Raw genomic sequence first — 13,536 nt, forward strand, 5'->3', positions numbered from 1 at the left:
TATGCTGTCGTGTAAATCCAACTAAACCTAACTTCCACGCTGAAAATTCGATTCGATTGGTAATTAACGTGCACCATGCTAGGGCATTTTCTTTACATTGAACTATACTGGTAGCTTATTTTATTGGATTGCTTGTTACTAAGTTTGTTTGTCTAAGATATTAAATTCTTGTCAAAACTGGTCTCTTAATTTTAAAGGAAACAGCGACATAAAAATAGCATTCAAAAGGTAAATCCATTTTATACAACGGTCTCTCGACAATCACAAAGACGATACTAAACGATTGAAATTAAGATACTTATGAATTTACTTTTAATTTTATGAAATGTATTTTATTGAGCGCGATTGTAAGGGTATAGATGTTTGTGTCTTTAAAATGTATCGAAGTATGAAAATAGAATATGCGACATATGAAAATTTAATAAACGAATGTGAATAAGTACATGTATTGAAAATATGATATTACTTGGTTATTGTGATTATAATATGAATTACAACAAATTGTAAACATTTTTCTATAGTGGCAGTGATTGATTGATGATCTTCATGAAATAAAATTAATTTATAGTTCGACATATGTTCGTAGTGGCATATGACATATGATAGGAGCATATTTATATTTACTTCATTATTCAGCTTCCGTTGTTATTGATCACCTCACGTAACATTATTTTAAAATTGAATATTTTTTTCGAAATAATGTTTCATTTGTGCAAAATTCTCTTTCTAATATTTCCATTTACTTATCATTAGTAAATAATAATTACTTGGTAATGTGCGTATATAGTCGTATGCACTTTGTAAATTTGTTCGATGGCCGAGTAAATAATATTAGACTTTACAAAGCATAAATATCACGTCAGTATATGAACTAGGCAATACGATTTTGTAGTCTTCAAAAATTTGTGCGACATATGCAAAATAATCGATATATGGTTAGAAACTTTTAGAAAATATCTTATTATCAATTCTCAATAAAAATATACAGAAGTAATAATAACCGATGCAATGTCAACGAGTAAAACATTCTTTTTCGTGTTGTTAGCAAATTATATAATAAAATTAAACATTTGATTTTCGCATTAGTTCACAAATGAATTAAGTTCGACAAATAAGCGAAATCACAGTTTGCATTACTAAACATAAAATAAAGAATGCCTTAGATTACATATTGTTGTCGAATATAATTCTTTATGTTATCCAAATTGCACGAATCATATACATATTTCATTGAAGTAATAATTCAGTAGGGAAATGAGTGGATATGTTTGGTCACATAATGAAATACAAATGATAGTGCTTTGGATACAGTTAGCCATAGACAGTATACGAAGAACCCATTTCCCAAGTCTAGATACTTTCCAATCTTTGTTAAGTGTCTACGTATAGTATTACCATAATGCAGATGGAATTCAGTCTTTCTGCTATTTCTGAGATTAAATTGCTTCTACTTCGATTGGAATTCGTAATGTCTTATCGTGAAATTCTATTGCTCCACCTAATCACTTTCTGTCAATTCGAACACTTTTTGCGACCGTGTTGACATTTCCTTCAGTTTACACGATACCGTGCGATTTTAATTTATAAGGAACGCGGTATTATAAATGCATCCTATGTCGCAGCATTATAAATAGTACTATAAATGAATACTGATTATATTCGGTTCGTTCTATGTTATAGAAATGTCAATTATAAAGCTTTCATGTTTAATTAAAAGTAAAGGACAATCAGAGATATATTGGAAATTTTGAATGCATCGAATAGAAACACACAGCTAGGGATTCTGTGATTAACATTAGTGCAGCAAACACAAAGAGTTTATATCATACGATGAAAAAAATATCATGGAATTTGGAATGGAAAAATTAGCTACTGCAAATATGTCATATATGCAAAGTATCTGTAGGGGGCAATTAACAGCATTATGTTATCTCTCAAATATTATTCCATTTACGGCATTGAATGTTACCAAACTTCGTCTCTATTCCATGTTCATTACGTCAATCAAAATGAATTGTTCGCAATATCAAATGAAACAAGTCACTTTGCTTTCAATTATAATATTTCGAATTCAATTACTTTATCATTGTATAAATCTAATGTAAATGCTGTATCCTTCCACAAAATTTTGTTTCTGATATTATAAAAATCTGTATTTAAATATTGTTTCCATAAATAAAACACTGGCACCAATTGATACATAAATATAATATTTAAATACTTAAATATTCGATGCATTCACTGTTAAATAAAACATGACACTTTTTCCTATCTTCTTTTATTTTTTAACGCCATGCTTTTATTCTAGGATTATTCATCGTTATATCTTATTATCGAATCATATTTCATTTAACTCCAATTTATTCTTCACGAAATCCGTCACTCTTTCTGATCAAGGATGGGATATTAGCAGAGTTCGACGATTTATGTTATTAGTTTATAAACAATTTACGATCTAGGATTTATAGGCCCTTCACATTTTTATGCTCTTTTGGAGAGTTCAACTTCCCGCTCGCTCACGTTGTTTTAGTTTATTTCCTTTCGCGATAGTTCTATCAGAACATATGCGTGACTTTCTCTCTCTCCTCTCTCTCTCTCTCTTCGTGATCCGCCGATTGCACACGAAATAAAAATAAAGTGCAGTTTGTTTTTTCTATGTTGTTACTGATTGATTGACGTGTAACTTTTTTTTATCTTTCTGCGTGTACTCACTCACCAAAAAGCTAATTGCATTTCCCTTTAAAGTAAAAGGACTAGTCTTTGAACCTCGATGATGAGACATTCTTCTATGTCTCGTTAAAGTCAATGTGTTGTCAAGTTGCGTTAATTGTGTCGTTTAAGGCAAATGACTTTTTTATTTAAGCAGAAAATTAATTGAATTTTTTCAGGACGACTTTTTATAATTACTTATCCCATTTGTGAGGATTCTGTTAATAAAAATTTATTTTATATGTTTAATTTTTCTCTTCTAGCACATCTTGGTTGTCCTTATAGTGAAACATAGACACTATCGATGGTTAACGGATATTAAAGTCTACACTGCACAGAAGTTAACGCTTCAGTTTTCCAATTACGCTTCAATTTTCCAGTTATACAATGTTGGGAAATGTTGTGAAATAGGATAGCCTTCTAGATACACATTATTGCAGAATGGTTTTGCACAGAAAATGATTCAGACAATATAGAGTATGTTAATTTTGGAATAATGTCTTGCATCCAGGATCCTTTTCATTTCTCTTTCTTTCTATCTTTCGGTTTATTTTCGGTGAAAATGGACTTTTAGATAGATAAATAGTGATCTTCCAATTTTACATTAAACTTTTCATTGTATTTGTAATTTTTATTAAAGTATCAGTCTTTCGAGTTTATAGTATAAATTTAAATTTATTATACTTATATAGATTTCTCTTATATTTGTAGATTTCTCTTTTCTCACAAACATTGTACTGGATTTTGTTTCCTTTTAAATGAACAGTACAAAATTACGTATACATAAGTACACTGCACATGCAAACACGTTGCACTATAAAATTATTTTATACTATGTTTTCGTTTCACAATAATAAATTAACTTGATGTACGCATAACGCCTACTCTGTATACACTCAATTAAACTGAATAATTGAACTAAAATTGATTAATTGTGTCATTATATGTTTACGAGATCCCTAAATTATTCTGTAAATTAAATAAATACGTACAAATTGGGCTAGAGAATAATAAGTGAAAAGAAAGAAAAAGCTCAATAAAATTCACAAATTAATGGAATAATTTATATATTAATTATGTTATGATTTTGATATTATAATGGTGTGTCAAACACCTTAAGATTTTAAACAAATGCCTGGAACTTAGCACGTTCTTCACCGGCATAACGATTAACAAGCGTCTGTGCTTCTCGACGGGCAAACACATAATTGTTCCAATATATAGTGTAGAAGGCAGCTATTAGTCTGATATATATCTGCATGTATTAAAGTACATAAAGTAATTGATGTGACTTCTGATATATAGCATTCACTTTGATACTCTGTATAATTCATTGAATGGTATAGTCCTCGGAAGATATATTAACTTCGTTCGATATACTTATTGTTACGTTGTCATTGACGCAACACCGGGTATGAAGTTTTGATTATGCCACGGTAAAGCTCCACATTATTTTATTAAAGTCATTTTCAGTGACTCTGAATTTGTTACGAAATAGATTTTCTGTTAGCAGTGGTTTGACACAGTTTGTTATAATATTGTGAAACAATAACTTTCTTTGTCGAATCTAATCTCATTTTTTTTCTTCTTTATATCACAACCTTTATCTGTTTTCATGTTTGCAATATATTGATTATACATAAAAAATCAGACGATCGAGTTATATTAATATAATTGTATTGACTGAATATTTATAGAATTTTTCATGAAATAGAATTTTTATCGTTCACAGCTTTCATTTTAAGAAATTTGAGATTCTAAGAATTTTATATTTCGTAGAGAATTTATCTTACAAGGAGATGGCAAGAACTGCGAAATCTGGAATGAGTTGGCTGCATGTATATTCGATGCTTCAGGTTGATGGTAAAACAACCCCAAAAGGATTGAGTGCATGGTCCTTTGTTCTCGAGAAATTAATCGAGAAATTATGTTCTCCATGCAGCAACTTCGTGTTTTAAATTAAAAATTAATAAATAAATTAAAAATTGTAAAAATATGCAGGAGCACTATAATAAACAAAAATAATGAAAAATTTATCAAAATAAATTGCAAAAATTTAATATTATTAGTGTTAAAATAATTTGTAAAGTATAAGATTAAAAAAAAAGAAGCAAACAAAGAAAACAAAGGGTCGTTCCGTCAAATCCTTTTCTTTTGCCATCAACCTAAGGCATTTAATTTCGCAGTTCTTGCCTCCTTATTAGAGGAATTCTCTCATCTAAGGAAATGAAAATTTTTCTTGCGATTTTATACGAATGTAAGTCACTGAATTCATCGTCAGATTATTATGACGTATTTAATACACAAATACGACTATGTGCATTCGACGTAAAAGAAATCTAATATTGAAAAATGGATCTTCTTTACATTCATAATATAATTCCCATGCGACTGGCTTACTGTATTCTGAAGATTAGTTTAGGTGTTACACATAATAGAACGAGGCTTCCTACATGTTTTCGGTAGCTCATAACTATAGTCTATATTTTCTATCGATATTAATTGCTATCACATCCAACGATTTCCAACAGGAATAAACAAGACAAAACACTACTAACAAGTTAATAACTTCATTGGTAGACGAAGTACGAACTTCTACAATGGCGTGATTTCCCCTTCCTCTCGAAGATAAATTAGTTACGCGTCAATAAAAATTTTTAATTGAGTCTAGACACGATCGTAAATTGATTCCGGCCTAATAAAGAGATTTGCTTGTACGCCCCTGGGGTTTCTCGGGGGAAAAGGTAATTTTATCTACACGGCTCATTCACGTTCGTTACCGAATTGTATTAATTGAACACAGAAAGTTCGTTGAAATAAATTCAAAATAATCATAAGGCTTTCATTTCTCGTGGAACAGCAGCGAGAGATCGTAAACATCGCCAAAAAGGAAATTATGTAAGTTTCCAGAGAATCATTTCTTTCACGTTATTTAGTAGTTCACGGTTACGTTTCACTTCAGAGAAACAGCTCTCTTAGTTTGACTAATGTTTTCTACCTGAAAGGGCCAGCTCTTTCAGACAGCTTTACGTTCGTAATTTAAGTTCCTTATTTCTAAATGTCCCAATATCGCCCGATTTTTCGCTAAATTTTCACTTTAATTTCTCGTTATGCTTGCCTCTGTTTAAACTTTGCATTTTAATCCTGTAGATGTGTATTGATTTGGCCATAATTTCCGATATTATTCGAGTGTTGCATTTTAACAACATTGTGATTCTATCAGAGTTATCTTAGAGTAAGTTAATCAGAGATATTCTTGAATTTTATTCAAAGAGTGTACAAAAATATAGTCCGCCATTAAAATGGAATGTCATTTTTTAAATTTACTTTTCATTTATTAAATAAATCTCTTCTAAAACTTATAAAATTCCACCTATAATTTCAAACTACAATTTATTATAGCGGTTAATACCATAGCGAATATAAAGAATCATTAAAACCAAAAAATAAAAAGAAAGCCAGTTGCTTTGTACTGATCTTCACGTAACTCGTTTCGATTCCCCTTGTAATGAAAATTTCTGTCGAGTTTCATATTTTCTAAATTTCATTTATTTACTTAATCCCAAGATAGAAGCTTTCATAACAAAATCTGCCTACGCTGAATGCATGCGCGATTCACTTCAATTTTCCTTATGATGACATTTTTTGTCAAGCTTCGTTTTCTAAAATTTCAGCCAATTATTACCAGATCCCAATACGGAAGCTTCTGTACGAGAATCTGTTCACGTAGGATACGAACGTAATTCGTTTCGATCTTCCTTGTGATGAAACTTTCTACCTGGTTCTGGTTTTTGAAATTCCAGTCAATTATTACTTGATCCTAATACGGAAGCTTTCATACGGAATTCTGTTCACGTAGAATGTGAACGTAACTCGCTCCGATCTTTCTTGCGATGAAATTTTCTGTTGGACTCTATTTTTAAAAATTTCAGTCAATTATTATTTAATTATAAGACCGAGGAGTTCGTACAGGAATCTGCCCACGTAGGAAGCGCACGTAGCCTGTTTCGATCTTCCTTGTGATGAAATTTTCTGTCGGGATTTGGTTTTTGAAATTTCAGCCAATTATTGCTTGATACGGGAGCTTTCATACGAAAATCTGTTCACGTAGGATACGAACGTAACTCGATTTTCCTTCTGACGAAAATTTTGTGGCGGGTAATATCGGTGAAAAATCTTTCTTAATCCTATTCCATGGCGGTTCTGTCCGGCACAAAAGGAGGAAACTGTAATGTTCCATCGAAGCGGGCGCAGAAACCCTTTCTCCGCAATCGGTGAGGAAATGTCCCTTCGGTAGATTACGATTACTATCGACACCTAATAGAGACAGCCTCGAATTCCGTAAATGCACTAGATTTTCTTCAGAATCGAATAATTCCGGTGAGATATGTTTGCACTCAACATTTCTTTCGTTGCCTCGATACTTTATCTCGACGAAGTTACGTGGCTTAAGTCAAAACACGGCTCCCGTGTACAATTCCCGGCAGCGATTTCTCAACTCTCGAAAACCGAGTTTCAAATACTTTTACGAAGACGAATGGGTTGGCGTGTCGTTTCGAAAAAGCTCCGTCGCTTTCAGCTGTAGAAAAGCGCGCCAACGAAAACTGATTGAACCTTTAAAAATCACAGACCCGTATGGGATATGTCGCTCCATATAGGTATATTACACCGAAAGCTATATGAAAATTCCTTATTTATTATGCGATAACGATTTTTTTTTAAATCAAAATGATTCGATCATTATTAATTTTATTAATTATTAAATTTATTAATTTCGTCTGATATGATATGGTATTCGCGGATCTATTACGCTAACAACTGGATAAAACATCATCATTCTCTTCATTTTGTTTATTATCTGATCAAGATTTTTTTAACGATGTTTAAATTCATTTAATTCGATTTGAAATAAAATTAAGAAATTATGATATGTTACGTTGTGTGATTTGTCGTATGACGTTGTAGTAATTTGTATATTTCAAGAAATTATATAAGTAAATTGCATCAAAAACTACGTGAGATGTTACGTTCTCCTCACTTTTATTATCCAGTTAATTTTTGTAACACGATTTGAAGTAGAGCAAAGAAGTTATTTATTACCAAGGATTTGTACATCTAAAGAATCTATTCCATTGGAAACTGGCTGAAAGTTCGTGATTTTTTTTTATTATCTAGTCAGTTTATTTTTTAACGATGATTAAGTATCTTTAATTGATTTGAAATAAGAGAGAAAAGTTATGTATTAATAAGAGTTTGTATATTTTAAGAAATTGCACTGTTTCTGTTTTTGTTTTTGAACGCTTGAAAATATAAATTCTATCGTTTGTTTTCTTTACGTACTTGTAAAAACTGCAGTGATATTAAAAAAAAAAATCAATATGGAAAAAATATGAAAGAACATGTACAGATCCGGTGATACGCGATGAATTTCAATGGAACGCGAAATGCGTTGATTATTCGCATCAAAATCAAACTTGACGTAATTGATCACTTTCAAATCTTTCATATTTAAAATTTCAAACGTAACTTCGTTTCGGCCCGACTTTTTACCCGGTTATACGAAGGATATTCGATTTTTAGATCACAACTGGCAAATAAATTTTCTCGAGATTGAATCAGCAACATTGGCGGATGAGGTCAGCGGCAAACGTAAAAGAACCATTCATTTTCTGCTCTGATCTTTTAATAATCAGATAGCTAACACGAACTTACGTATTTATTGTCCATTGAAATTTAAATATTCGTAGTTAATAGTCAAATTAAATTAAATATTTTACATCCTAGTATATTTAATTTAAAAAATTGCAATTGCTTTCGTTTAATTGTTCTTTCACTTTTTAAAGATTATTTAAAAAGACAGTGTAAAAGAAGTCCAAAATCGTTGCGTTTCAAGTAGTAAATCTTCCTTTTAAATTACCATTGATACGGTACCAGCGCGCTTCCTTAAAATGAAACAAGGGATGAAAAATATCGCAATGGATCACTGCGTATCTCATTCGCACGGTGATTTCTTACCGATCACAAAAACGGCGAGGACGACAAAAAGGGACGCGAAAAGGGAAGGTCGCGCTTCTCGATATCTTGTGGCACTTCTCATCGTGTCTCCGTGTTTCCAATTTTTTTTTTTTCTTTTCGTTATATTATACACTCATACGCTCACGGTTCACTGCTCCGTGTTCATATTAGCACATCCTCTATCTACTCGTTGTCACACTTATTCCAAAGATCCATTCACCAGACACTTCACCAAAATGACAAAATCCCTTGTGTTCGTTCGTTCATTCGTTTCGAAACATCCACTTGTAACAGAGAGAAACTTCCTGATTTTTAAATTAAACACCAAGCAAGTGAGTCTTCTAATTAAAAAAAAAAAGAAAACGAACGAAACAAAAGCGGAGGGTTGACTCGGTGAAACGAGAGTTCGATTCGTCGATCTCTGGTCGGCGATGGCGCGCTGCGCGTCTCGGGACGGCGTAACGCGAAGAGCTCTTCCGGTCGACGTACAAGCGGCTACTGAGGCTCCCGCCGCAAGCACGGAAAGCTTCCAGTGCGTCGACTCGGTCATGCAACCCGAAAGCTCGTTTCTCTCTCCTTCGTCCCCTCCTCGGCCTCTGTTCGTTTCACCCCCTCGGCCATTTTAGCGTCGTCGTCGCGATCAGCCGCGCCAGTGCAGGCTGCGCGCGCGAGAGAGCTTTCACGTCCTAAAGCTGGATAGAAACCCCAGGGAAGGGGTGATTGATTGGCGATGAAACTTCGCGACTGATTGAATCTTTTTTACGTTTCAATATCGATATCCCTGAGTGGGATGCATGCCACATACCGGAAGTGGGCACCGGGTTGCGCCGGGAGCACTATGTACTGTAGGGATGTTAAATTTCTCGAGAATGGGGGTGAAATTCCAAGGGTAACGATAAATGGTTACAACGAATGCGTGTTCTTAACAATTTAACGATTCAAAAATTAAGACTCGCAAAATCAAATACTCACGATGATATATGCCCGCTCTTTATGTTGGATATCATGACACAAACATTTATTAATTATACATAATAAAGTAAGATTTTTGCTTGTGCATATTCATCGATTATAGCAATTTAAACATTCGTATTATTATATCCTTTATGATATTTTATATTAGCTACTCTGTTGTATTCTTTTTTATAATATATTTTATATGTTGTTATCTAATTATGTGGCGCTAGTTCATTCTAAATTTTCAACGGGGAGAGAATTGATCAAAGAATTGTGATTGTCACCACGTGATCATTAATTCATTATTTTTGTCCAAGTCTTGTAAATAGCAGTTTCCATACATTTTTTCTTATTGTACTTCGTGCGTTACGTTATTCGAATCCAAACTTCAATTTGATTAATACCTTTCTGTGTAATCTAGTACACATTTCATTACTCTGGCGTATTAGTCAGACGCACGCATTGACTATAACCATAGCCCTATTCGTATTGTAATTCTTGAGATTTGGATAGACTGACAGCGACGCATCATACATGGACACTTTGATCTATTGCTTCCGTTTATTTGTCAAGCGTATAGTAATCCTTCGAACGTGAAAATGAATGGGTCACGTGCAGTGGAGATGTGAAGTTTCATGTCTCTTTTTCTTTTCAATTAGTACTGGAATATAGGTTTTAATATTCTTATTTTTTGGGTATGTAACAGCGGTTTGTTTTAATTGATATTTAAGAAGCAGCTATCACAGTTGCGTTAGATAAAATTTGATTTCACGCAAATATAATTTAGGATACATTTGTCACGTTATATATCTTTGTGAAATGAATTCTCCTTGAGTTTACTTTTTTGACACGCTTCGATAATCTTTATAATCATATTGACTTTAACGTAATTCCTCGAGAATCTTGTTAGTAAAATCGAAGTTGGCTATTCAGAGCGAAATTACTAGGATAGATAGAAAATAAGAAAATATTGTACGCATTTTGCATTAAGCGATCTTCAATCCTCTAAGATAAAGTTAAACTTGGATCTACAATTAAACTTTATCTTAAATCTAATTATCGTTTGTCACGTCTGGAGCATAATTCGTGTGGGAACACGCAATGTTCGGACTTCCTTGCAGAACCGTTATGTGAATCTCACACGTCGTGGTATGTTTTATTTAAATGATAACGTACGTAGGAAAATTTGATAATTAATTTTCTACCAAACAAACAAAGTATACTTTGCGACAGATGTTTATTAGAATTACCAAATTTATCAAAATGTCATATTTTTAACTCGATAATTATTTAAAACGTGTGAGAAAAATATGTAAGATATGATAATATCTTGTGAAATATATAAAATCTTCAAATCTATCAACAGTATCAAAATGTTATATTAGATGCACAAAATGCTCTTTATCAACTTCCCAACATTTATGCTCTCTCGCTTGAATGGATTGTTGTGCTGAATGAAGTCAACATCCGTACATAAATTACGCCACAAATGTTGCTCATCAAGACGTTTCGAGATTATTTACGAGTACATTACCATATTTTTCTTCGACCTTCACGTTATTATATAAAGTCAAAGGTCATAAATTAGAAATCATATAATTGCACTTAAAACAAACAAGCATCTTGAAAAATTTAACTCTATCTATATATAGAAATATTTTGTCTACTAAAAATGACGTACCACCCATGAGCACGAAAGTTTCAACAAATACTTTTTCGATATCGAAAAACTTAAAATGTGGCAAGACGTTATGAAATTTCATAAAATTTATTATTGTTATGTTCGTTATATATTTTTCGAGATATCGATTGTGGATATGTATTGTACGTATACTGCGAGTCTCTGACTGTCTTTTTAAAGTAAGATGTTGATAGAATTTCTATCAAACTTGAAACTCTGAAACACGCTCGTACTTTTCCATCTCACCTCATTATTGTGCTGGATACAAACCGAGCAATCCGATTTAACCATGACAGAAGACAAAACAAATTACACGCTTACAGAGAAAGTTTACTAATATTATTTGTTCCGCTGATGCAGGATCTTTTTTTGCAGAACATCAATCGGTTTCTTGAGAAAATTTATGGCATGACTATTATAAGTAGATGTTGCACAAGATCACCCTGCGGCCTCTAAACGTCTTTCAAGGAGGTAGATACGAATCGCCAGTAGAAGGTTCTTATTAACAAGCTGATCTACCTTCACTCGTACGAGTTCCACAAAAGAATATCTCGCAGTGTAGTTAGGTAAATTTTAAATCTCCTACCACCGACTGAACATCTGTATCTTGGATTTATATTGATACACAACGGCTACTTCTTTTAATTTCGTCCGAATTACTGCTCTTCATTTAACGAGAAATTTTTCTACCGATATTGCTCATCTTTATTCATCAATCCTGACAATTCAACGATCCTACGAGTCATTTGAGGTCACATTGATCGACTCTATATGTTGAAAATTTAATTCTAAAAATAATTTTTATAAATCGGGAACTTTAGAAATAAATATTCTATATACATAATATATGTTCGAAATATTGCACAATATAGACTGATATTATTTTACTTTCGATACTTGTCAACATTTTCCTACTGTATTTGTATAATATTTTATTGAAACTAATATTATGCGTCAGTGATTTTTAAAAGGCGAGAGATACGGGAATTTTTGTTAGCTCACATGATGCCAGAAAAGTGAAAACGTGTGCTCGATGGCGCGTTAAGAACAGCGACGTGAATTGCGTTTATAATGTCAACGTGACTTCTTCTCTATTTTCTCAACCAAGAGTTTCCACGTGTTTTTTCCACAGCATCTTTAATTTGCTTGTTTAACGTTGAATACAATTCCAAACCTCGATCTGGAAAAATTCTTCTTCATTTTTCAACGTAACCTAATTATGAATAATTGAGATTCAGAAAAAACGAGAAATTATTATCATAAAATCTACTTTGAGTCGTGACATGTATCACTAATATTTCCTTATTTTTTAAAATATCGCTGATATAGGTCGAACAGTTTGTCTAAAAATTTTAATCCAATAAAAGCGAATATTAAAAACTGTCCATAAATATCAATTCATTGCTAACTTTCCATTTTATTTCAAGAATAGATATTTTTGTGTAATTTACAAATAAATAGGTTGGTTGGTGCTCTTTATGAAACGTATAATTAGTGAACACAATTATTATGTTCATTAAGCTCAGATGAATAACGCAAGATGACATCTGAACGGCCTTCAACTGCAATGCATATATTGTAACATATCACATCTAATTAATCCGTGTTTGCCGATCAACATCGACAGATCACTGATTATAGATAATATGGTATTCAACTAAAGTGCATATGAAAATGAGAACAACATTTAACGATTCTTCTAGTTATTATAGATTAATGTATGCGATCAGTAGAAATTCTTCTAAAAAAATTGTAAAATATAATTGAATTTTAAATTGGAGACATTATATAATTTATTACCACGTAAGATTATTTATTTCCTTGAAATTAACACACCAATGTACAATATTGTTATATTAGTATAATTTTTAAATAAAATGCTAAACATTTATAGATTTATCAAAACAATTAAGATACTATTCGTTTAACTCTATGATTTGATTATAGTTCAGCGTAGAAATATTGTAAAAATTATTATAAAATGAAACGAAATAAAAAACTACAGATAGGAGAAATAAACCTCAATAAAAAGAAAAGAATAATTACGATTTGTTAGATTCTTGTATCTATATTATTTCCAAGAGATTAATTACGATTAAAATATCATTTTGTTCGTGAAGTTAATTACAAATGCATGCAAACGTAAGAGAGTAAATAGCATATTCATCAGATTC

At 32.0% G+C, this 13,536-nt stretch overlaps 1 protein-coding gene across 2 annotated transcripts in view; it reads right to left on the bottom strand.

The window, feature by feature from the left end:
• Window positions 1–9,203, bottom strand: part of LOC122570834 — a 60,140-nt gene extending 50,937 nt beyond the window's left edge. For both annotated transcript variants that reach the window (XM_043733709.1, XM_043733707.1), the window contains exon 1: window positions 8,725–9,203. In XM_043733709.1, the coding sequence (XP_043589644.1) occupies window positions 8,725–8,806 (82 nt within the window). In that variant the 5' untranslated portion in view covers window positions 8,807–9,203. The remainder of the gene's footprint in view (window positions 1–8,724) is intronic.
• Window positions 9,204–13,536: the final 4,333 nt, after the last annotated feature.

Source organism: Bombus pyrosoma, linkage group LG9 (assembly GCF_014825855.1).
Source record: "Bombus pyrosoma isolate SC7728 linkage group LG9, ASM1482585v1, whole genome shotgun sequence".
Taxonomy (NCBI): Eukaryota; Metazoa; Arthropoda; class Insecta; order Hymenoptera; family Apidae; genus Bombus; species Bombus pyrosoma.